This window comes from Leuciscus leuciscus (assembly GCF_965113295.1).
Source record: "Leuciscus leuciscus genome assembly, chromosome: 22".
NCBI classification, from domain to species: domain Eukaryota; kingdom Metazoa; phylum Chordata; class Actinopteri; order Cypriniformes; family Leuciscidae; genus Leuciscus; species Leuciscus leuciscus.
This window is the reverse complement of record NC_138746.1, coordinates 1,307,708-1,332,707: the sequence shown is the minus strand read 5'-3', so window position 1 is coordinate 1,332,707 and position 25,000 is coordinate 1,307,708. Positions and strand designations below refer to the sequence as shown.

At 34.0% G+C, this 25,000-nt stretch overlaps 1 protein-coding gene and 1 long non-coding RNA gene across 2 annotated transcripts in view; one reads left to right on the top strand and one right to left on the bottom strand.

Annotated features, from left to right (window-relative positions):
* LOC309486292 overlaps nt 1-5,529 on the bottom strand; it is a 431,359-nt gene extending 425,830 nt beyond the window's left edge. Inside the window, exon 1 of the long non-coding RNA XR_014201461.1 lies at nt 4,745-5,529. This is a non-coding gene — a long non-coding RNA (uncharacterized lncRNA). The remainder of the gene's footprint in view (nt 1-4,744) is intronic.
* A 3,551-nt stretch (nt 5,530-9,080) lies between these two features.
* The window catches only part of cfap46 (cilia and flagella associated protein 46), a 120,051-nt gene continuing 104,131 nt past the window's right edge, over nt 9,081-25,000 (top strand). The window contains exons 1-2 of the mRNA XM_082153249.1: nt 9,081-9,276; nt 9,447-9,532. Coding sequence (XP_082009375.1) covers nt 9,228-9,276; nt 9,447-9,532 — 135 coding nt within the window. The 5' untranslated portion in view covers nt 9,081-9,227. The remainder of the gene's footprint in view (nt 9,277-9,446; nt 9,533-25,000) is intronic.

Genomic DNA, 25,000 nt, shown 5'->3' with positions numbered 1-25,000 from the left:
ACTCGATTGGGATGTTCTCTTTTGTTCTGGGCGGCAAATGCAGTAAATGTAAGCTTAGCGTTAAGTTCTGCCAGGAAGACTCAATCAGCGCGTCATGTATTAACTCACTTCTAACCAATCATGTGTTAACACTCTCAGTATAAAAGAATGGTACTTACATTCGTCTGAGTTCGCAGATACTGACGGCGCCAATTACCTCCATCCTCCCCAACCACCTCCAAGATGGTCCTTTCCCTCCATCCTCCCCACCACAACCAGGATGGTCCCTTCCTTTACTTCCAGGGGGTCGGCTGCGCCCCTGCCTTCGTCTTCAGGCAGGATATGCAGCTTCCGCTACCCTCGCATTGTGCGCTAAGGACGGGGCCTACGCCAAAGAACTTTATAAATTTATGCTTGCTGGGCTGTTAATAAACATGCGCTTGTTATATCAATTTATCTCCCGAGTCTTTCTGGTAGAACTGTAACATCGGCCATATTTTGTAGTATTAAACACATATTTTTATACCGACTTCATCAGGCTCCGAAAATTCTTCACAAAGAACACAAAGAATGGCCTTCTCAGCTGCCATAGTTGCAACTCTTGCGTCATCAGAACAGTGTGTTCAACGCATCACCGTTTCTGTTTAAAAAACGTTGTGCAACGTTTTGTCGGGGCTGACGCAGCCCTGGTGTGCAAACATTTGTGTGTTTTTTTATTGATTGCATCCTTGGATTATATGGCCCATTTGTTTCATGGATTATTTTACATCAGTGTTGGTAAGAAGGATTAAATGCATTTTTTTTTTGTTGCATTTTTCTATTAAGTTCACATTTAAAAGCTAGTAGCTTCTGAATTGTTTAAATGAGTATGCAGTTGAATCAAGCACAGGAGTTCAGCTCTAGAGGCTCTACAGGAGTGAATCATTTGCACTTATCATAGATGTAAATGCCTTGATGATGATGAATTTGGCTGGTTCAGAGACTACATCAATAGCTCTGCCATCTTGGAAAGACCTATATTGCATATTGAAATGAAGAGCTCATGGTTTAGCTGGTTAGAGCTCGTGGTTTAGCTGGTTAGAGCTCGTGGTTTAGCTGGTTAGAGCTCGTGGTTTAGCTGGTTAGAGCTCGTGGTTTAGCTGGTTAGAGCTCGTGGTTTAGCTGGTTAGAGCTAGTGGTTTAGCTGGTTAGAGCTCGTGGTTTAGCTGGTTAGAGCTCATGGTTTAGCTCGTTTAGCTGGTTAGAGCTCGTGGTTTAGCTGGTTTAGCTGGTTAGATCTCGTGGTTTAGCTGGTTAGAGCTCGTGGTTTAGCTGGTTAGAGCTCGTGGTTTAGCTGGTTAGAGCTCGTGGTTTAGCTGGTTAGAGCTCGTGGTTTAGCTGGTTAGAGCTTGTGGTTTAGCTGGTTAGAGCTCGTGGTTTAGCTGGTTAGAGCTCATGGTTTAGCTGGTTAGAGCTCATGGTTTAGCTGGTTAGAGCTCATGGTTTAGCTGGTTAGAGCTCGTGGTTTAGCTGGTTAGATCTCATGGTTTTATTAAATGAAATAACTTTGTTTGATTTTAGTAGATGTGCTGTTGTTTTAGTTATGTTTATCCTGTCTGATTTTAAGTGGAATTCTGTTAAATGTATGTAATGTTATAACTGGGACAGGCTGCAATATCAGTTAGTGTTTTAAAGTCCCCCTGTGGTGAAAATCCAGCTTTTAATGTAGTTTATGTGTCTATGTGGTGTTTTTAAACTTTAAGACAAAGCATGTGTAAGTTCATAAGTCGACACCATTGCTGAGTATTTTCTCCTTAAAACTGCAGTGAACCAAAGACAGTCTCAAACACATGCTTTGAAATCGCTGGTGTTTCTGACGTCACAAACTACCTTGTAACCAATCAGATCAACGTGTGATCGTCAACCAGTGGATCTCTGAGCTGAGTGAGTGAGTGGAGGCGGGGCTCATTTGCATATTCATAGAACCACGCATACTAAGTGAGGCAAGAGTGTCGAGTTACAGTCAAGATATTTTAAGACATGTAGACTTTTTTTAAACAAAAAAACATTTAAATATGTAATTTTGTTAATCAAAGATGAGTTTTAAGGAATACAATTATTGACTACAGGGGGTCTTTAACAATACTCTGTATGATTTTGAATTTTGAATATTTTAAATTAAATCTGAGATATTTCACAGACTGAATTTAGGCTTTTATTCACATATAAACATTGATCAGCAAACATAAACATGAATGAACCTCATTGGTTCTTGCTGAAGCTCAAACATGCTGCAAACACAAGAATGATATATATATATATATATATATATATATATATATATATATATATATATATATATATATATACTAGTCTCTGTACTATAGTAATATACATATACTAATACTAATATAAATATACAATCCAAAATGTACCTTACCTTATTCCTTAATCAAACATGCTCCCCAATTTCTATACAGGGAACAAAGTCTGTAGGAAAATTACATTCTTAATGTCAGTTACACATAAAGAAGCTCCTTAAAGAAGACCAGTCAGCTCACCTGCGGCGTGCGGAGTGAAGACTCACCAGACGGTTCTCTATGAACCTCGGATCCACCACTTTACATGCCTGAAAGAGGCGCTCTCACTAACCAAGCCGAGAACATCATTCTCATCATGGGCCCACCCCAGGCCTGATGTAAGGAACGCCTGGGGAGTCGGGAACAGAGGAGAGAGGGCTGTGATGTAATGAGGCCCTCCGGGGAGATGATCCATCACTGATGCTGTGAGCGCTTGTGTTGGATAACCTACCTCAGATCCTTCTTCTTGTGGGAGTCACGCCTCTTCTGTGCCCTGCTCCTCCATGGGAGGGGACGCACAGCGGGCGACACTGGCTCTCTGGCCTTGTCTACGGTCCTCAGACCGTGAAGAGTTAGGCCCTCCTGCCTGCCTGGGCGTGGACCCGGATCTCAGCGGTATACAGGTCCTGAAAGCAGCTGAGCGCACCTTCGCCTCCCTGAACTTCCCAACCACCGCCTCCACGGAGGTGCCACAAAGGTCAGAGGGTTAGACTGGCGAATCGACTCCTTCTCCCCGATGTCTGCCAGGTTTAACCACAGATGCCTCTGTCGACCGACCGACCGATCGCGGCAGTAGTGTGTTCGGTGTCCCGGAGAGCAAGATCAGTGGTACGGCGCAGCTCAGTGACCACCTCAGGAGACATCCCTTCCTCCTGGTCAAGATCCCGCAGCAGGTCGGCCTGGTACGCTTGCAACACTGGTGTTGCAACAAAAACGTGCTGTTGTCTTGAGCGGTTTGGACGGCAGGGTTGGAGCTCTCAGACACGAGATAGTTCGCAAACGTCTCGTCAATGGGCGGCATCGACACATACTCTCCGATCCCCTCAACATCAGCGAAACTAGCCCACTGATGCCGGTGGATCCGGGCAGAGTATGGGTTCTTCCATGCCCTCTCGATCTCTGTGTGAAGATCAGGAAGGAATGGAAGGCTTACCCTACGCCTATGGCCGGGGAGAAACCGATCATCAAGCCTGCCGGCGGCGCGCTCCATGACATCATTAGTGCTGAGAGGGCTCAGGATCTACCTGACCATCAACCATCTCCTGCTCGTCCTGAAGAGCACTCGCTGCAGGAACAGTAGGAGAACAGTCTTCGTCATCCCCCTGTAGCTCACTCTCGTCAGCCGCCGAATCGTCTGAGAGGTTTACACCCCTCTCAAGGGGATCGACAAGCTCCATCTGGGAACCCCATGATGCGAGTCGCCGCTCTTCCTCGGGACCTGAACCACGAGGTCCAGCCGCTGAGCCCTCTTCACTCGAGAGCGGAGCGTTTTCAGAGAAAAACGCTCACAGTTTGCACCGGTGGCGAGAACCCTCGAGAACCTCTTCACCCAGGCAGAAAACGCACAGTTCATGTGTGTCACCCGGCGTCTGAAACCTTGGGCACGGGTCGGCACACTTCAGAAAACAATCAGTCTTCTCTGTGCGTTTCATTATTATTTTCTTACCTGTAATCCTGTAGTGTTACAGAAGGAACAGTCCCTGAAGACGAAAAGGATGATTGTCATGTTTGCAAGACGCCTTTATATATATATATATCCAGGTCGCACGTTAATCATTCACGTTAATGATTCATAGGCTGTCGCCGGTCAGTGTGATTGCTGTGATTTGATAGTGATTTCAGACACCTGTCACACCTGAGGCGTTCCCCAAAGCTTCATTCGACACAGTGCGAGTTCCCTTTCGAAAGGGAACACACGTTTCTTGTGCTTTTGTGGTCAGTGGATGTCTACGGATCTCAGCAGATGTTTAGTCACACATAAACTGCTTTATTTCAGGTCAAAAGAAGCTGTCAGGAATATGAATATTGAAGTCAGCTTTAGGGTGTCGGGTCAGTGGATGGTCATCATGAATAACATACAGTACATCTGCACTTTTCAAACTCCGCAAACGGAAAGAGAATGCATGCGTTAAATGACAAGTGACTTAAAAACAGTGTCTCCGGCTAATCAGTCATCAAACTGAACAACTGACTCACATTCAGTGTCCATCGTGTCAAAGTGTGTCTGTATCACTGATGAATACAAGCTTCTTCATCATCTGCAAACTCTTCACTGCTCTATACAGTGAACAATCAAGAGACAAACGCTAGAAAATAAAGTTATCTTTATAACGTGATAAATACACTGCAAACAAACAAACAAAAAACTGTGTTCATGAAAAAAACATTCATAAATCAAGATACATTTACTGGAGAAGCGAAATGACTGAAGATATTAAAGGGGACATATCATGCTAAATCCACTTTTTTAGCCCTTAAATGCATTTTGTTGTATATTTGGAGTGTTTAGAATTACAGAAAAGTAGAAATTATTCTCTTCAGGTGCTTCGTTGATATCTTTATATTCTGTTTTGGTCATATTTTTCAACCGGTTCAGATTTTTCTGTTCTCTATGACGTTTTTTGAACTATTACGTCACGGTATTTGCAGCGGAACTGGCAAATAAGGACATCGACTTCCGGCCCAACACTTCCAGCAATCCGCCATTTTTATTTCTCGCTGCAATTTTGTAGTCCAAGCTAAAGGATGCAGAAGTTACGAGAGGGTAAGTTAAAATGTTGGGTTGTTGGATGTAGTAACCCACACGCTTCATTACACCGTCTAATGTAGATGAACTGCTGCGCTTGTGACAGGGCGCATGTTTAACTGAAAGAACGAGCAGAGAGAGAGAGACCCGGTCGCGCGCGCACACTCTCTTCGGAGCCAGGCGAAAGTGTAAACAAGACTTCACCGTCTCCAAACTAGGCGCTGTCTTGCTCTCTCTCCCTCGGACATATTAATCAAAATAAATCGACACGGTGGTAAAAGGTCGGAAGACCAAAGTTTCATGTGTAAATACAGTAACACACCATTGCGATACATCCATATGAAGACGTTGTTCTGCAGGTTCGTCGTCTTCATTTTCATCTCGCTCCGGCTCCGACTCTGGCTCGAACATGTAAGGTTGGCTGGACAAGTCTTCCGTTGTTGACATTTTGTTAATAATGTGTGAATAAAACGTTTCTGTGCCGCTAGATAATCGTATCTCTGCTATCAAACTACAAAAATGGTAGAACGGGGTGGAGTTGAACCGAGTGTCACCGCTACAACCTGGAGAGGGGGCGGGGTATGAAGTGTCTCAATTGTATTTAAAGAGACCGCACCAAAACGAGTTGTTCTCAGACGCACATCAGAAAAGGGGTAGAAGGCCCTGTGCAGCTATAATAATGAGGAATTCAGACCCAAGCATTGCAGTTCCGCTTTATATAGACCACAAATGTATGATTATACGTAAAAAGGAACGATTTAAAAGCATGATATGTCTCCTTTAAGTGTTGTTTTCTGAAAAATGTATCAAAATGAAGTGAGTTTGTACTTAAAGCAAGAACAAATACATGTATATTTGTATGTATTTATTTCAAACATTGAAAAACTGAATTGGATTACACATAACGACTGTTTTTGGGCTGTTAAGATATACGTGGTCCTAAAACAGCTTGTAATTTTATTATTATATTATATTATTTATTATTTTGTTTGGATAATTTGGACCCGGGAATGTTTTTGAGACACTTTTTACAAAGTGTATTTTCAATTTTTACTTGTATTGTATATAGTTTTAAAACAGCTTTACAGAAAATCATGATGTTATGTCTGTATTATCTTAATGTCCACACTTACAGTAGCAGATTATAGCTGGGCAAATCTAGCAGTGATTGAATGATCGATTCCTGGATGCCATTAACATTTGCATGCATGAAAACTGTCTATGCTGACTTTAGGAATAAATGTGTGAAGAGCAGCGTTTTTATATGAATTGATCTGATCTCTCAGACTGAGATGATTCGAGCATCCTCTAGGGCTTTAACACAGCAAACGGTGTTTAGATCAGAGAGTCACACAGACATGACATCCCGTCAATCCAGACGACAGACTCACATCGACTGAGACTCGATCTTCTTCACATCAATCCTGATCAGTTCCGCTGGTTATTCATGCAAGTCTTCCTAAAACACACTCCAGATTAAAACACATCTGCACAATAGGTAAAGGGAATCTAATCCTTTCTGTCTGTCGATTACCATGAATTAACATCACAGTCTGTCTTGACATCTTCAAAAGGTCAGAGGTCATGCAAGCCCCTCTAACATATGATGTACAGTACATGCAGAAAAGTTTTTTTTTTTTCTACAATCAATAATAAAATATTCTACATTTGTACACACGCATGCATGGAAGCTCTAACTTATACATTACTCAGGATTGTTTGTTATATTTACTGAGTTTACAGTACAGATGTTCCCATCATGCACCACATACTTTATAAGGTTGTGCCAGTTATTCTTCCTGTTGCTGTTGTTGATGTATTTGTCAAGTTTGGTAGCTTGTTTTGCGATGCTTGGAGTTGATTTGAGAATGATTTATTTGTGAGCAAAAATCAGTTCTTGTGTATCATTTGTACGTATATATTATTCATTTAAATGTTGCTTGGTTATTTTATATGCCATTGCATCAGATTTGTAAGTAAAAAAAATGTATTCTGTTAACTGAAAAGGTTTAAGTTAGAGTTACTCAATCATTTCATTCATTATGTCACAAAGTTACACAGATTTGGTCTTATACGTTGATAATGTGTGCAAAACTGTGTTTTATTGATAATGTGATAATGTGTTTCATTGATTCATTAACCGCACATATTTAATCCTCAAAGCCACGGAATCATCATGTCATCACTTAAAGTTCTGATATCTGACATAATATGAAGGGTTTCAGAGTAAAATAGGATATGAATGGCAGGATTTTATCCATCATAAATTGTGTCTCTATATTCTCATTATAATAACATAATAATTTTTAGAACTGTATCGTTCTAGTTCTCGTCCTTGTTGTGAACAAGCCTTAAAACTAGGAGGAAAGGTGATGATTTCATGTTGACTTCAAGAACGCAGTAATTCTCCACAGCTAAAGTAGAGTTTACTTGTATTCATATCAGAGAGTTCTCTCGTTATGTTATATCAAACTGGCAATAATAAAATGCAGTGTCTTTAAAGAGTGAAGATGAGTTTGTGTGCGGGCGGACTCTGTCAGTGGGAGTCTCATCACTGACACTTCAGCAAACATCTGTCCACTTCACTTGCTTGCAGTAAACTGTGTTAAGTGTTAATTACATCTGAGCCTTTCATTCTCCAGGCTGTTTGAGTCATAGACCAGTGAAGAAGACAAAGGCAAGAATCACTTCACATCTGACAGACAGACTGGCCTGATGGAATCTAGAGATGACTGGCTGAAGATTGCTCTACAAGGTTTTCACTCCACAAGTCTGTGAAAAGTTTGTCAAACGTATTATTACCCATACAAAACGCACATAAACCCTGACAATTTAAATCATTTCCCAACAGAGAACAATGTGACCATCCACTTCATAAGCAGCCTTGATTCTAAAGCATTCCCAGAGGAAATAAAAATGATATCTCTTTAACATCTAAAATGTTTCTCCAAGACAAAAATGAGGTTACTTTAACATTAAATGGAGACTTTTGCTTGAGTCTCCTGCTTCTCATACTTGTCTCCTGAGACTAACACTCTAACACTCTCACATTTTTATCCTCTAAATAATCTAGAAAGATCTCAACAACATCACGAGCTGCTAGAGACTCTGGATCGCTCACATTTGTCTCATCTAAAGATTCAGAAGAAATCTCAACAAATTCACACACTGAGGGCAATTTTTGGTGCAGCATAAAATTCTATTCTATTCTATTCTATTCTATTCTATTCTATTCTATTCTATTCTATTCTATTCTATTCTATTCTATTTCTTTATTGCATTTCGTACTTGACCTCTGACCCCTAAAGCATGCAGTAAACCTGCTGCAACAGCACACTGAAGTGTTGAATGTGTGAGTCTGTGATGCTGATCTCTCAGCTGTCAGAGACACAGAACTGCAGGATTAACTCTACACACTTCATCCCCAAAGAGCCCATTAGATGTGGAACTGCACACCAGTGTACGAACCAACTGGGAACGAAAGAGCTCTCTGTAATTGAGTACATTCAGATTGCTACTATAAACTGTATTGGCGGGTTTAAACAGACTCTACTGAATCGAGCTCTACTGAGGCCATTCTAACTCTGAGCTCGACTGTAAATCTCAGCATTATTACATTAATGAGATGCGATCCCTCATTAGGCTCCAGTTACCAAACATCTACCAAACAAGAGAAATATGAGATTAATATTGTGATTTTTAACTTTTTTCTCCTCTGGGGATGATCTGAGGAAAGGCATATAGGTTGCATTTTTATTATTAAAAAAATTAAATAAAAGTAATATATTAAAATATTCGGCATTTTAATGACAGTTTGAAGATCCATTATGGATGCCGAGGCACCTTTTTATATGTACAGTTACTTTTAATCTGTGTGTATATTCCATTCCATCTGGTTAGTAATATTAAACGTGATTACAGATTCTGTAACCAGATGTCGTGAGTCTGGACTGTTGTAGAAAAACGCGTTTGACCCTGAGCGCTCTCCGTTCAGCGTCCCGTTGCTACGAGACGCGTCCAAACACTCGCTAGTTACTCACCTGACTGACGCTCTCAACATAAACAAAACACGTAAACGAAAACCTGGATAAAAATCAATATTTGTCTTTGAACTCTTCTTACCTTTAACAGCTGAGCTGCTGTAGAGCGGCTGATGACGTGACATGGATCTTCGTATTCGACAATATCTGTTAAAAGCTCAGGAGAAAAGAGGTAACGTGAACGTTAGCCGTTAAATTACGTTACGTGTTTATTAGCCGATAATTCATTGAATGTGTTTGTTTTATTATCTTGTATTGTTAGTCGAGTGTAAACGCATCATGAGGGGTTAGTTGTCACACAGAGAGTCACACAAATGCTTGTTCTCCGTGTCTTCTGTGCAGATGTTGTGTGTGTGAGGAAAGCGTATGAGCTGATCGGATGTTCTCAGCCTGAGCTCAGTGTTCTGTGTGCTGAGCAAGCTCTACAGGTGAGACAATAACACACACATCTCTCAGTGTTCTGTGTGCTGAGCAAGCTCTACAGGTGAGACAATAACACACACATCTCTCAGTGTTCTGTGTGCTGAGCAAGCTCTACAGGTGAGACAATAACACACACATCTCTCAGTGTTCTGTGTGCTGAGCAAGCTCTACAGGTGAGACAATAACACACACATCTCTCAGTGTTCTGTGTGCTGAGCAAATATGGAGGTATTTTTGGTGCAAAACTACTGAACGCCTGTGACAGTGGAATGTGTAGTTGTAGAGAATAGCCACACATGTGTATCAGTAAATTTGAAGTCACAGAGAGAAATGTTTTAAGAGTTGCAAACTTGTAGACTTTTTTTTATCTTCCACAAACACAACACAACAGTTACACCTTCTCAAATTCTTCATTGCAGGTGCACAAATCCTATTCTACAAATCACAAATTAAGAAACTCATACGCTCACATGTTTGCCACAGTTGCTGCAGTGAATATGGTGCAAAACGCATTTACACCCCGCATCAAGAAATGTGAAGTCACGGAGAAATTTTGCTCATCTGCAAATCAGTATGTGAATTCATCCAATGAGAGTTGCACACTTGTAGAATATTTTCTCACAAATGTCTTGTATATTTTTCTAGCACAAACACAAGTACATAACTACAGCTGCTTGAATCTGCTGCCACGAATCTCAAACACTGTTTTTCGCTTTCAAGTGACAAGTTTCGCGCGCTCTCCCTTTTGCACCAAGTGCACCGTGAAATGTGGGGCAAAAGTGAGTTGTGCATCTGTAGAGGCAGTGGGCGGAGCCTACATGAATATTCATGAGTTTCCCAGGCATGCGCGTGGAACTGCTCATTCTACTTCACGCTCCTCGTTTCTCAGCAGATTTAATGGATTATTTCAAAAAAGGTAAATATAGTTTCAGCGCGAACTTAAACTACAATTGTGTATCGTTTTGTTAAATTCATAATGTTTTTATTAATTCGTCACTGACTGAATGATTGCTGGCATTCACTTCGTGTAGGCCTATATACAGTAGCTACAGCAAACTTCAACTCGCCGTATAAATTGCACCTTGCGAAGCTTTAAAACTGTGGCTTTTACTAATTGTTATCATTTGTTGATTGCAATAAATTAAACCCTCATAAATGTATCTGTGGGCTAACACTTTTTAATATATATATATAATATATCCTGGTGTGATTGTTCTTAAATTCTTGTTCGTTTAAATAAGCCAAATCATTTAAGACCAAACTCAAGCATGAATGTGTTCCTTTAATACATACGTACAATTCGGATTAAACAAAATTGTATGGACAAAAGTGGATACATTACATTTGATACAACTAGGTTACTGTAAATGAGAAACAAAAAACACTTATTTTTTAGATACTAGTATCTATTCCATTAAGTACTAGTACTTATTCATTAGCTACTAGTGTTTATTCTTTAGGTACTAGTGCCTATTATTTAGATACTAGTGCTTATTCTTTAGGTACTAGTACTTATTCATTAGATACTAGTACTTATTCATTAGATACTAGTACTTATTCATTAGATACTAGTACCTATTAAATAGATACTAGTACTTATATGGCAAGCCGTTTTAACATTTAATCATTTAAACCGACTAGTCTCTATTTTCATGCTACTAGTACTTATTCATTAGCTACTAGTGTTTATTCTTTAGGTACTAGTGCCTATTCTTTAGATACTAGTGCTTATTCTTTAGGTACTAGTACTTATTCAATAGATACTAGTACTTATTCATTAGATACTAGTACTTATTCATTAGATACTAGTACCTATTAAATAGATACTAGTACTTATTCATTAGATACTAGTACTTATTCATTAGATACTAGTTCTTATTTATTAGATACTAGTACTTATTCATTAGTTACTAGTACTTATTATTAGATACTAGTACTTATTCATTAGATACTAGTACCTATTAAATAGATACTAGTACTTATTCATTAGATACTAGTACTTATTCCAATAGTGACTAGTAACTATTCTTTTGTTACTAGTAACAAATAAAAAAAATTGCCATTGACTTCTATGGGCATCTGTCATTCAGATATCAACTATTCAGTTCTGACTAGTATGTATTCCAATTGTGACTAGTACATATATATTAGATACTAGTAGTTATTTATTAGGTACTAGTACTTATTTTTTAGATACTAGTAACTATTACTAGATACTAGTATGTATTCAACAAACACTAGTATTAAGTCATTAGATACTAGTACCTATTAAATAGATACTAGTACCGATTAAATAGATACTAGTACTTATTCATTAGATACTAGTACTTATTCAATAGACACTAGTACTTATTCATTAGATACTAGTACTTATTCATTAGATACTAGTACCTATTAATTAGATACTAGTACTTATAAATTAGCTACTAGTACTTATTCAATAGATACTAGTAACTATTTATTAGATACTAGTATTTATTCCAAATGTTACTAGTAAGATTTTTTATTTTACTAGTAAGATTTTTAATTGAACTATCCAGTGGCATTTCTGACTAGTCATAACATAAGACGAGTAAAAAAGCAGTTGTGACTAGTAAAATAAAAAATCTTACTAGTAACATTCGGAATAAATACTAGTATCTAATAAATAGGTACTAGTATCTATTGAATAAGTACTAGTATGTAATTTATAAGTACTAGTATCTAATTAATAGGTACTAGTATCTAATGAATAAGTACTAGTATCTAATGAATAAGTACTAGTATCTATTAAATAAGTACTAGTATCTACTGAATAAGTACTAGTATCTAAGGAATAAGTACTAGTATCTAATGAATAAGTACTAGTATCTATTGAATAAGTACTAGTATCTATTGAATAAGTACTAGTATCTAATGAATAAGTACTAGTATCTACTGAATAAGTACTAGTATCTAATGAATAAGTACTAGTATCTAATGAATAAGTACTAGTATCTATTGAATAAGTACTAGTATCTAATGAATAAGTACTAGTATCTATTTAATCGGTACTAGTATCTATTTAATAGGTACTAGTATCTAATGACTTAGTACTAGTGTTTATTGAATACATACTAGTATCTAGTAATAGTTACTAGTATCTAAAAAATAAGTACTAGTATCTAATAAATAACTACTAGTATCTAATATATATGTACTAGTCACAATTGGAATACATACTAGTCAGAACTGAATAGTTGATATCTGAATGACAGATCCCCATAGAAGTCAATGGCAAAAAAAATAATTTGTTACTAGTAACAAAAGAATAGTTACTAGTCACTATTGGAATAAGTACTAGTATCTAATGAATAAGTACTAGTATCTATTTAATAGGTACTAGTATCTAATGAATAAGTACTAGTATCTAATAATAAGTACTAGTAACTAATGAATAAGTACTAGTATCTAATAAATAAGAACTAGTATCTAATGAATAAGTACTAGTATCTAATGAATAGGTACTAGTATCTAATGAATAAGTACTAGTATCTATTGAATAAGTACTAGTATCTAATGAATAAGTACTAGTATCTAATAAATAAGAACTAGTATCTAATGAATAAGTACTAGTATCTATTGAATAAGTACTAGTATCTAAAGAATAAGTACTAGTATCTAATGAATAAGTACTAGTATCTAATGAATAAGTACTAGTATCTAATGAATAAGTACTAGTATCTATTGAATAAGTACTAGTATCTAATGAATAAGTACTAGTATCTAATAAATAAGAACTAGTATCTAATGAATAAGTACTAGTATCTAATGAATAAGTACTAGTATCTAATGAATAAGTACTAGTATCTAATGAATAAGTACTAGTATCTAATGAATAAGCACTAGTATCTAAAGAATAGGCACTAGTACCTAAAGAATAAGCACTAGTAGCTAATGAATAAGTACTAGTACTTAATGGAATAGATACTAGTATCTAAAAAATAAGTACTAGTAGCATGAAAATAGAGACTAGTCGGTTTAAATGATTAAATGTTAAAACGGCTTGCCATATACATACTAGTATCTAGTAATAGTTACTAGTATCTAAAAAATAAGTACTAGTACCTAATAAATAACTACTAGTATCTAATATATATGTACTAGTCACAATTGGAATACATACTAGTCAGAACTGAATAGTTGATATCTGAATGACAGATCCCCATAGAAGTCAATGGCAAAAAAAAATATTTGTTACTAGTAACAAAAGAATAGTTACTAGTCACTATTGGAATAAGTACTAGTATCTAATGAATAAGTACTAGTATCTATTTAATAGGTACTAGTATCTAATGAATGAGTACTAGTATCTAATAATAAGTACTAGTAACTAATGAATAAGTTCTAGTATCTAATAAATAAGAACTAGTATCTAATGAATAAGTACTAGTATCTAATTTATAAGTACTAGTATCTATTTAATAGGTACTAGTATCTATTTAATAGGTACTAGTATCTAATGAATAAGTACTAGTATCTAATGAATAAGTACTAGTATCTAATTTATAAGTACTAGTATCTATTTAATAGGTACTAGTATCTAATGAATAGGTACTAGTATCTAATGAATAAGTACTAGTATCTAATGAATAAGTACTAGTATCTAATGAATAAGTACTAGTATCTGTTGAATAAGTACTAGTACCTAAAGAATAAGCACTAGTATCTAAAGAATAGGCACTAGTACCTAAAGAATAAGCACTAGTATCTAATGAATAAGTACTAGTATCTAATGAATAAGTACTAGTATCTATTGAATAAGTACTAGTACCTAAAGAATAAGCACTAGTATCTAAAGAATAGGCACTAGTACCTAAAGAATAAGCACTAGTATCTAAAGAATAAGCACTAGTATCTAATGAATAAGTACTAGTATCTAATTTATAAGTACTAGTATCTATTTAATAGGTACTAGTATCTAATGAATATGTACTAGTATCTAATGAATAAGTACTAGTATCTAATGAATAAGTACTAGTATCTATTGAATAAGTACTAGTACCTAAAGAATAAGCACTAGTAGCTAATGAATAAGTACTAGTACTTAATGGAATAGATACTAGTATCTAAAAAATAAGTACTAGTAGCATGAAAATAGAGACTAGTCGGTTTAAATGATTAAATGTTAAAACGGCTTGCCATATAGTGACTAGTAACTATTATTTTGTTACCAGTTACAAATAATTTTTTTTGCCATTGACTTCTATGGGGATCTGTCATTCAGATATCAACTATTCAGTTCTGACTAGTATGTATTCCAATTGTGACTAGTACATATATATTAGATACTAGTAGTTATTTATTAGGTACTAGTACTTATTTTTTAGATTCTAGTACCTATTACTAGATACTAGAATGTATTCAATAAATACTAGTACTAAGTCATTAGATACTAGTACCTCTTAAATAGATACTAGTACCTATTAAATAGATACTAGTACTTATTCATTAGATACTAGTACTTATTCATTAGATACTAGTACTTATTCATTAGATACTAGTACTTATTCAATAGATACTAGTACCTATTAATTAGATGCTAGTACTTATAAATTAGCTACTAGTACTTATTCATTAGATACTAGTACTTATTCATTAGATACTAGTACCTATTAATTAGATACTAGTACTTATAAATTAGCTACTAGTACTTATTCAATAGATACTAGTAACTATTTATTAGATACTAGTATTTATTCCAAATGTTACTAGTAAGATTTTTTATTTTACTAGTAAGATTTTTAATTGAACTATCCAGTGGCCGTTCTGACTAGTCATAACATAAGACGAGTAAAAAAGCAGTTGTGACTAGTAAAATAAAAAATCTTACTAGTAACATTCTGAATAAATACTAGTATCTAATAAATAGGTACTAGTATCTATTGAATAAGTACTAGTATTTTTTGAATAAGTACTAGTGTCTAATGAATAAGTACTAGTATCTATTTAATAGGTACTAGTATCTAATGAATAAGTACTAGTATCTATTGAATAAGTACTAGTGTTTATTGAATACATACTAGTATCTAGTAATAGTTACTAGTATCTAAAAAATAAGTACTAGTACCTAATAAATAACTACTACTATCTAATATATATGTACTAGTCACAATTGGAATACATACTAGTCAGAACTGAATAGTTGATATCTGAATGACAGATCCCCATAGAAGTCAATGGCAAAAAAAAATATTTGTTACTAGTAACAAAAGAATAGTTACTAGTCACTATTGGAATAAGTACTAGTATCTAATGAATAAGTACTAGTATCTATTTAATAGGTACTAGTATCTAATGAATGAGTACTAGTATCTAATAATAAGTACTAGTAACTAATGAATAAGTTCTAGTATCTAATAAATAAGAACTAGTATCTAATGAATAAGTACTAGTATCTAATTTATAAGTACTAGTATCTATTTAATAGGTACTAGTATCTATTTAATAGGTACTAGTATCTAATGAATAAGTACTAGTATCTAATGAATAAGTACTAGTATCTAATTTATAAGTACTAGTATTTATTTAATAGGTACTAGTATCTAATTAATAGGTACTAGTATCTAATGAATAAGTACTAGCATCTAATGAATAAGTACTAGTATCTAATTTATAAGTACTAGTATCTATTTAATAGGTACTAGTATCTAATGAATATGTACTAGTATCTAATGAATAAGTACTAGTATCTAATGAATAAGTACTAGTATCTATTGAATAAGTACTAGTACCTAAAGAATAAGCACTAGTAGCTAATGAATAAGTACTAGTACTTAATGGAATAGATACTAGTATCTAAAAAATAAGTACTAGTAGCATGAAAATAGAGACTAGTCGGTTTAAATGATTAAATGTTAAAACGGCTTGCCATATAGTGACTAGTAACTATTATTTTGTTACCAGTTACAAATAATTTTTTTTGCCATTGACTTCTATGGGGATCTGTCATTCAGATATCAACTATTCAGTTCTGACTAGTATGTATTCCAATTGTGACTAGTACATATATATTAGATACTAGTAGTTATTTATTAGGTACTAGTACTTATTTTTTAGATTCTAGTACCTATTACTAGATACTAGAATGTATTCAATAAATACTAGTACTAAGTCATTAGATACTAGTACCTCTTAAATAGATACTAGTACCTATTAAATAGATACTAGTACTTATTCATTAGATACTAGTACTTATTCATTAGATACTAGTACTTATTCATTAGATACTAGTACTTATTCAATAGATACTAGTACCTATTAATTAGATGCTAGTACTTATAAATTAGCTACTAGTACTTATTCATTAGATACTAGTACTTATTCATTAGATACTAGTACCTATTAATTAGATACTAGTACTTATAAATTAGCTACTAGTACTTATTCAATAGATACTAGTAACTATTTATTAGATACTAGTATTTATTCCAAATGTTACTAGTAAGATTTTTTATTTTACTAGTAAGATTTTTAATTGAACTATCCAGTGGCCGTTCTGACTAGTCATAACATAAGACGAGTAAAAAAGCAGTTGTGACTAGTAAAATAAAAAATCTTACTAGTAACATTCTGAATAAATACTAGTATCTAATAAATAGGTACTAGTATCTATTGAATAAGTACTAGTATTTTTTGAATAAGTACTAGTGTCTAATGAATAAGTACTAGTATCTATTTAATAGGTACTAGTATCTAATGAATAAGTACTAGTATCTATTGAATAAGTACTAGTGTTTATTGAATACATACTAGTATCTAGTAATAGTTACTAGTATCTAAAAAATAAGTACTAGTACCTAATAAATAACTACTACTATCTAATATATATGTACTAGTCACAATTGGAATACATACTAGTCAGAACTGAATAGTTGATATCTGAATGACAGATCCCCATAGAAGTCAATGGCAAAAAAAAATATTTGTTACTAGTAACAAAAGAATAGTTACTAGTCACTATTGGAATAAGTACTAGTATCTAATGAATAAGTACTAGTATCTATTTAATAGGTACTAGTATCTAATGAATGAGTACTAGTATCTAATAATAAGTACTAGTAACTAATGAATAAGTTCTAGTATCTAATAAATAAGAACTAGTATCTAATGAATAAGTACTAGTATCTAATTTATAAGTACTAGTATCTATTTAATAGGTACTAGTATCTATTTAATAGGTACTAGTATCTAATGAATAAGTACTAGTATCTAATGAATAAGTACTAGTATCTAATTTATAAGTACTAGTATCTATTTAATAGGTACTAGTATCTAATTAATAGGTACTAGTATCTAATGAATAAGTACTAGTATCTAATGAATAAGTACTAGTATCTAATGAATAAGTACTAGTATCTAATGAATAAGTACTAGTATCTGTTGAATAAGTACTAGTACCTAAAGAATAAGCACTAGTATCTAAAGAATAGGCACTAGTACCTAAAGAATAAGCACTAGTATCTAATGAATAAGTACTAGTATCTAATGAATAAGTACTAGTATCTATTGAATAAGTACTAGTACCTAAAGAATAAGCACTAGTATCTAAAGAATAGGCACTAGTACCTAAAGAATAAGCACTAGTATCTAAAGAATAAGCACTAGTATCTAATGAATAAGTACTAGTATCTAATTTATAAGTACTAGTATCTATTTAATAGGTACTAGTATCTAATGAATATGTACTAGTATCTAATGAATAAGTACTAGTATCTAATGAATAAGTACTAGTATCTATTGAATAAGTACTAGTACCTAAAGAATAAGCACTAGTAGCTAATGAATAAGTACTAGTACTTAATGGAATAGATACTAGTATCTAAAAAATAAGTACTAGTAGCATGAAAATAGAGACTAGTCGGTTTAAATGATTAAATGTTAAAACGGCTTGCCATATAGTGACTAGTAACTATTATTTTGTTACCAGTTACAAATAAATTTTTTTGCCATTGACTTCTATGGGGATCTGTCATTCAGATATCAACTATTCAGTTCTGACTAGTATGTATTCCAATTGTGACTAGTACATATATATTAGATACTAGTAGTTATTTATTAGGTACTAGTACTTATTTTTTAGATTCTAGTACCTATTACTAGATACTAGAATGTATTCAATAAATACTAGTACTAAGTCATTAGATACTAGTACCTCTTAAATAGATACTAGTACCTATTAAATAGATACTAGTACTTATTCATTAGATACTAGTACTTATTCATTAGATACTAGTACTTATTCATTAGATACTAGTACTTATTCAATAGATACTAGTACCTATTAATTAGATGCTAGTACTTATAAATTAGCTACTAGTACTTATTCATTAGATACTAGTACTTATTCATTAGATACTAGTACCTATTAATTAGATACTAGTACTTATAAATTAGCTACTAGTACTTATTCAATAGATACTAGTAACTATTTATTAGATACTAGTATTTATTCCAAATGTTACTAGTAAGATTTTTTATTTTACTAGTAAGATTTTTAATTGAACTATCCAGTGGCCGTTCTGACTAGTCATAACATAAGACGAGTAAAAAAGCAGTTGTGACTAGTAAAATAAAAAATCTTACTAGTAACATTCTGAATAAATACTAGTATCTAATAAATAGGTACTAGTATCTATTGAATAAGTACTAGTATTTTTTGAATAAGTACTAGTGTCTAATGAATAAGTACTAGTATCTATTTAATAGGTACTAGTATCTAATGAATAAGTACTAGTATCTATTGAATAAGTACTAGTGTTTATTGAATACATACTAGTATCTAGTAATAGTTACTAGTATCTAAAAAATAAGTACTAGTACCTAATAAATAACTACTAGTATCTAATATATATGTACTAGTCACAATTGGAATACATACTAGTCAGAACTGAATAGTTGATATCTGAATGACAGATCCCCATAGAAGTCAATGGCAAAAAAAAATATTTGTTACTAGTAACAAAAGAATAGTTACTAGTCACTATTGGAATAAGTACTAGTATCTAATGAATAAGTACTAGTATCTATTTAATAGGTACTAGTATCTAATGAATGAGTACTAGTATCTAATAATAAGTACTAGTAACTAATGAATAAGTTCTAGTATCTAATAAATAAGAACTAGTATCTAATGAATAAGTACTAGTATCTAATTTATAAGTACTAGTATCTATTTAATAGGTACTAGTATCTATTTAATAGGTACTAGTATCTAATGAATAAGTACTAGTATCTAATGAATAAGTACTAGTATCTAATTTATAAGTACTAGTATCTATTTAATAGGTACTAGTATCTAATGAATAGGTACTAGTATCTAATGAATAAGTACTAGTATCTAATGAATAAGTACTAGTATCTAATGAATAAGTACTAGTATCTATTGAATAAGTACTAGTACCTAAAGAATAAGCACTAGTATCTAAAGAATAGGCACTAGTACCTAAAGAATAAGCACTAGTATCTAAAGAATAGGCACTAGTACCTAAAGAATAACCACTAGTATCTAATGAATAAGCACTAGTATCTAATGAATAAGTACTAGTATCTAATTTATAAGTACTAGTATCTATTTAATAGGTACTAGTATCTAATGAATATGTACTAGTATCTAATGAATAAGTACTAGTATCTAATGAATAAGTACTAGTATCTAATGAATAAGTACTAGTAGCTAATGAATAAGTACTACTACTTAATGGAATAGATACTAGTATCTAAAAAATAAGTACTAGTAGCATGAAAATAGAGACTAGTCGGTTTAAATGATTAAATGTTAAAGCTGCCGTCGGCAAGTCTGGCAGATTGGGTCGATTAGCCAAAATTTTGAATGTTTACAACTCTCATGCCCCTCCCCACTACCAGCGAGCACCCTCCCATCGAGGTCGTGCTCGTCAGTGCGTCACTGTGCGTGTGTACCTGATTTTCTGTGAACGCGTCCGTCTCTTCAGCATCTATCAACACCATGGACTCGGAGGTAGGCTGCCCTGGCTAATCTATCCATAGATAGCAATAACCGAGGAATTGGAAGCTTGTTAGTAGATTTTCTCTCCGCCATCACGCTTCATGCAATCTCCAGGCGAACTTCAGGCGTGGCGTGTGATATTAACGTGCGCGAGTGAGGGGGGATCTGTGGCGTGTGCACGACCTGTGATTGACAGTCAGATCTCACACACCCCTGCGCTGATTGGACCCGATGATCCGGGAGCGCTGGATTTTTGCAAAACAAATAACACGCTCCAGGTGGAGTTAGAAGCTCGGGGTTTTTTCTAAAACCATCTTATTTATGTTGTTCTGTCGGATTATAGTGTCGATTACACTGAATGTGATCAAAAAAATTTTGCCGACGGCAGCTTTAAAACGGCTTGCAATATATTATAACAATTGATTCTTGATATCAACTATTTAATTGTTGATATCTGTAATTATATTTTCGCTAGTGAAATGTCACCATAGGCAGCCATTCAAAATCACTTGTTGATATCAATTAATAGTTCAATAGTCACTAGTTGAAATGTCTATTCTTGATATCAACAATTGAATTGCTACTAGTAACATTTTTCATTTTTGATATCTGAAAATTATATCAATATTATTTCAGATATCTAAAACGGCTTTCTTACTAGTAACAATCACATTCATGATATCAGAAATTAACATTGTCACTATTGAAAATTGAGTTATTGATATCAAAAATTAACATTGTTACTAGCAGAAATTCAATTGTTGATATCAAGAATAAAGGTTTTTACTAGTAAGAAATGTGTTTCTGATATGTGAAATTGGAATTTCAACAAGTAAGAAATCAATTCTTGATATCAACAATGGATTTTGAATGGCAGCATTTGACATTTCACTAGTGAAAATACAATTTCTGATATCAAAAATTGCCATTGTTATAGTAGAAATCTAATTCCTGATATCAATAACTATCATTTTAACCAGTGAAAATTGAATTGTTGATATCAAGAATTAGTATCCTGGAAATGAATAAAAGTTAAAACGGCGTGCCATACACACACACACTCGACCTGCACCCGTTGTGGAGGTAAACACTCCATTCAGTTTCTCCACAGGGATCCTCAAATTTAAATAATTGAACGATAATTAACTTTTTTATTTTATTTTTTTATATTAAGTCTTCTTGTTTTATGGAAACTTAATTAAAATGCACTGAGTTTGTGCTTAAAGCAAGAACAAATATCTGCCAGTAGGAGTCAGAAAAATACACTTAATTTAAAGTGGAAAAAAGTGTATTTTTCTGGCAGATATTTGTTCTAGTTTTAAGTATAAACTCAAGTTTTCAGAAAACAAGACTTAATATCTTCAGTCATTTTGCTTCTGCTCCAGTAAATGCATCTTGATTTAAGAATGTTTTTTTTTTGTCCTGTAAAACAAGACAGAAACACTGAGGAAGAACATCATTTTTATTCCCTTTAATCCTCCTAAATATTAATTGGTCAACTCAGTATGTAGTTATTATATTTGTTATATTCCCTGAAGAAGGCTATCAAGCCAAACTGCATTTGCATACTTTGATATATATATATATATATATATATATATATATATATATATATATATATATATATATATATATATATATATTTAAAGTTTCATTGATTTAATGGTGCAGCTGATTAAACATCATTATGTCCACGTCCGAGTTTGAATGTCAATTCTTTTTTTAATGTTTAAGTCTTTATTGATAAGCAAATCAAATACCCTTGTGTTTCTGGTGTGAGGAAACCCCGAGCTCGAGCTGGAGATAGCGGAGGGTAAGCCTCTTCCATGCTGTGATTGAACATCTCAGTGTGTGTGTGTGTGTGTGTGTGTGTGTGTGTGTGTGTGTGACAGCCAGCGTTTGAGTTTCTCCTCTCCGGCTGAACACATAATGCTGGGTTAGATAACAGCGAACACTGCTACCCCCCCCCTCAGGCCTTTACCCTAGCGCAGGATTATTGTAACAGCAGCTTATCTCAGACTGTGCTGTCGTTCCATAAAGGAGAGAATCTCACTCACAAAAACATCACACAAATAAATAAAAGTATTGCATTAAGAAAAATCAAACATATGATGTGGTTTGTATATGACAACATTTACCCTTCAAAGTCTCCGTAATGCATCCTCATATTCTTGTGTATTTCCTGTTATTCTCATGATTGATTCTCAATACAGTAATACTGTAAGACACTTTTTTTTTTCATATTTTAATTTAGAATACAGTAAATTGCAGGTTTTGAGGTGAATGTCAAGTACAAATATTAATTAGATGCTATTTGCAGATGATATAAATCCTTGGCAGATGTTATTTGCACTTGACTGACTTGTCAAAAGCAGTTTTATTTTAGTATAATTGAGATACTATTACAATTTGTACTAATTCATTTCTATATTTTCTAATTTAATTAAACTTTTAGGTAAAGTTTTTGTCATGTTAATTTTTTTCTGTTTTATTTTTTATTATTTTACACATCAAGTTAAACAAAATGATAATGAGAAATTTTGCATATAAAATTAGTTAAATTTATTTATTTTTTTACTGTATTTCAGTTAAAAATTACTATTATTTTTTTTTTAGTTACAAAACAATTGTTCATGGTTTTAATTTTAGTAACTATAATAACCCCGTTCAGACCTTGTGATTTTGTGAACCGGTCCTTCTTCAACCCCCCACCCCGCTTCTGTTACCAGGCGGTTTCTTCTGTAATTTCTCTAAGGGTGGGTGGAGCCTAAAAGCTGGATAGACACTGTATGAAACATAAATATAAACATTGAGTCCATACATATTTCCACATTGCTGCTCATCCAGAATAGGAAGCAATTGTGTTGCCATATCAGCTCAATTGTGTGTATAAATCATCTCTAATATGCTGACACAATTCAAACGTCACATTCGACCCACAGAAGAATGCAATAATTTGAACCGTCCCGTTCCTGAGAAGAGAAAAGCTGCCGGAAAGAGCCGAGCAGCTGAGCAGGCTTTTGCTCAATGAGTTGTGAAGTGAGAAATCCTAAATAGATAAGCGACAGCATATGAGCATTGTGGATTCATTCCTCTCAGAACTGAAGAAGTGTGTGAAATATACTGGGCTTGTCTGAGGTATAAGCTGAACACAGAATCCCTTGCTTTTTGCACTCGAGCACTTTTTAAAAAGTTCCATCATGTGCTTCCTGATGTGGCAAAAATGTTATTGCCGGCTGGGAAATATGTTTGAAGCTTTGGGGTTTCATTTGTAGAGAAGTTTCTGATGGTAAATTCTGCTGTCTTGCTGAACACTGCCTACATAGACAGCATCCTAACTCAAGTGAACACTCATAAGTGAATGAGTAGGCAGCAAATGATTTCCAATAGAGTTTACATTAAAGGTTTAGTTCACCCAAAAATGAAAGTTCTGTCAGTAATTCCTCTCCCTCATGTCGTTTCAACCCCGTAGACTTTCGTTCATCTTCAGAACACAAATTAAGATATTTTTGATGAAATCTGAGAGCTGTCTCACTCCTCCATAGGCTTCTCTGTTACTGTAACAGCGCAGCGCTTCTGGGTTCTACATCAGAACGGAGGCTCACTATTGGCCAGCATCACACACATGACCAGCGTCGGCCAATAGTGAGCCTCCGTTCTGATGTAGAACCCAGAAGCGCTGCGCTGTTACACTACGTGAATTCACTCAGAGAAACAGAAGAACATGAAGAGTTGAATAAAGTCACTATTTTTGTTTGTTTTTGCGCACAAAAATGTATTCTCACCCTTGAACATGTCAAAAAGCCAAATACTATATCACGTTACTTGGTTGTTTATATGGTAAAACCCTATTATCACCCGGCTCTATATACAAAGTTGGATATATATCACTGCAAAAAAATGCTTTTCTTACTTAGTATTTTTGTCTTGTTTCCAGACCAAATATCTAAAAATTCTTAAATCAAGAAGCAAATGCCTAAAGTAAAATTACATAAGAAATTCCATCTTGTTTCCTGATTTAAAAAAATGATTTTTTGCTGAAAACAAGCAAAATGATCTGCCAGTGGGGTTAGAAAAATAATCTAGTTTACCATTTGAATGAAGTTTTTTTTCTTACCCCAGCAGATAATTGTGCTTGTTTTAAGCAACAACTCACTTATTTAAAAAACAAAAGGTTTTATCAGAAAACAAGAGAGAATTTCTTATCTTATTTTACTTCAGGCATTTGCTTCTTGATTTAAGAATTTGATAAAAATACTAAGAAAAGCATTTTTTTGCAGTATGTCTAACTTTATCTGCAATGTATACATACAGTAGTTTATAGTGATACTATAGTAAATGACATCTCAACTGCCTGATTGTTTGTATCTCTGCAAAATGTAACTATATTATCACCCATCTCTTTATATAAAGTTATAAAGGATATATATATATATAAGTACACTGATGTAGAGTGGTATATATTATATAGATTAAAACAAAAAAACGG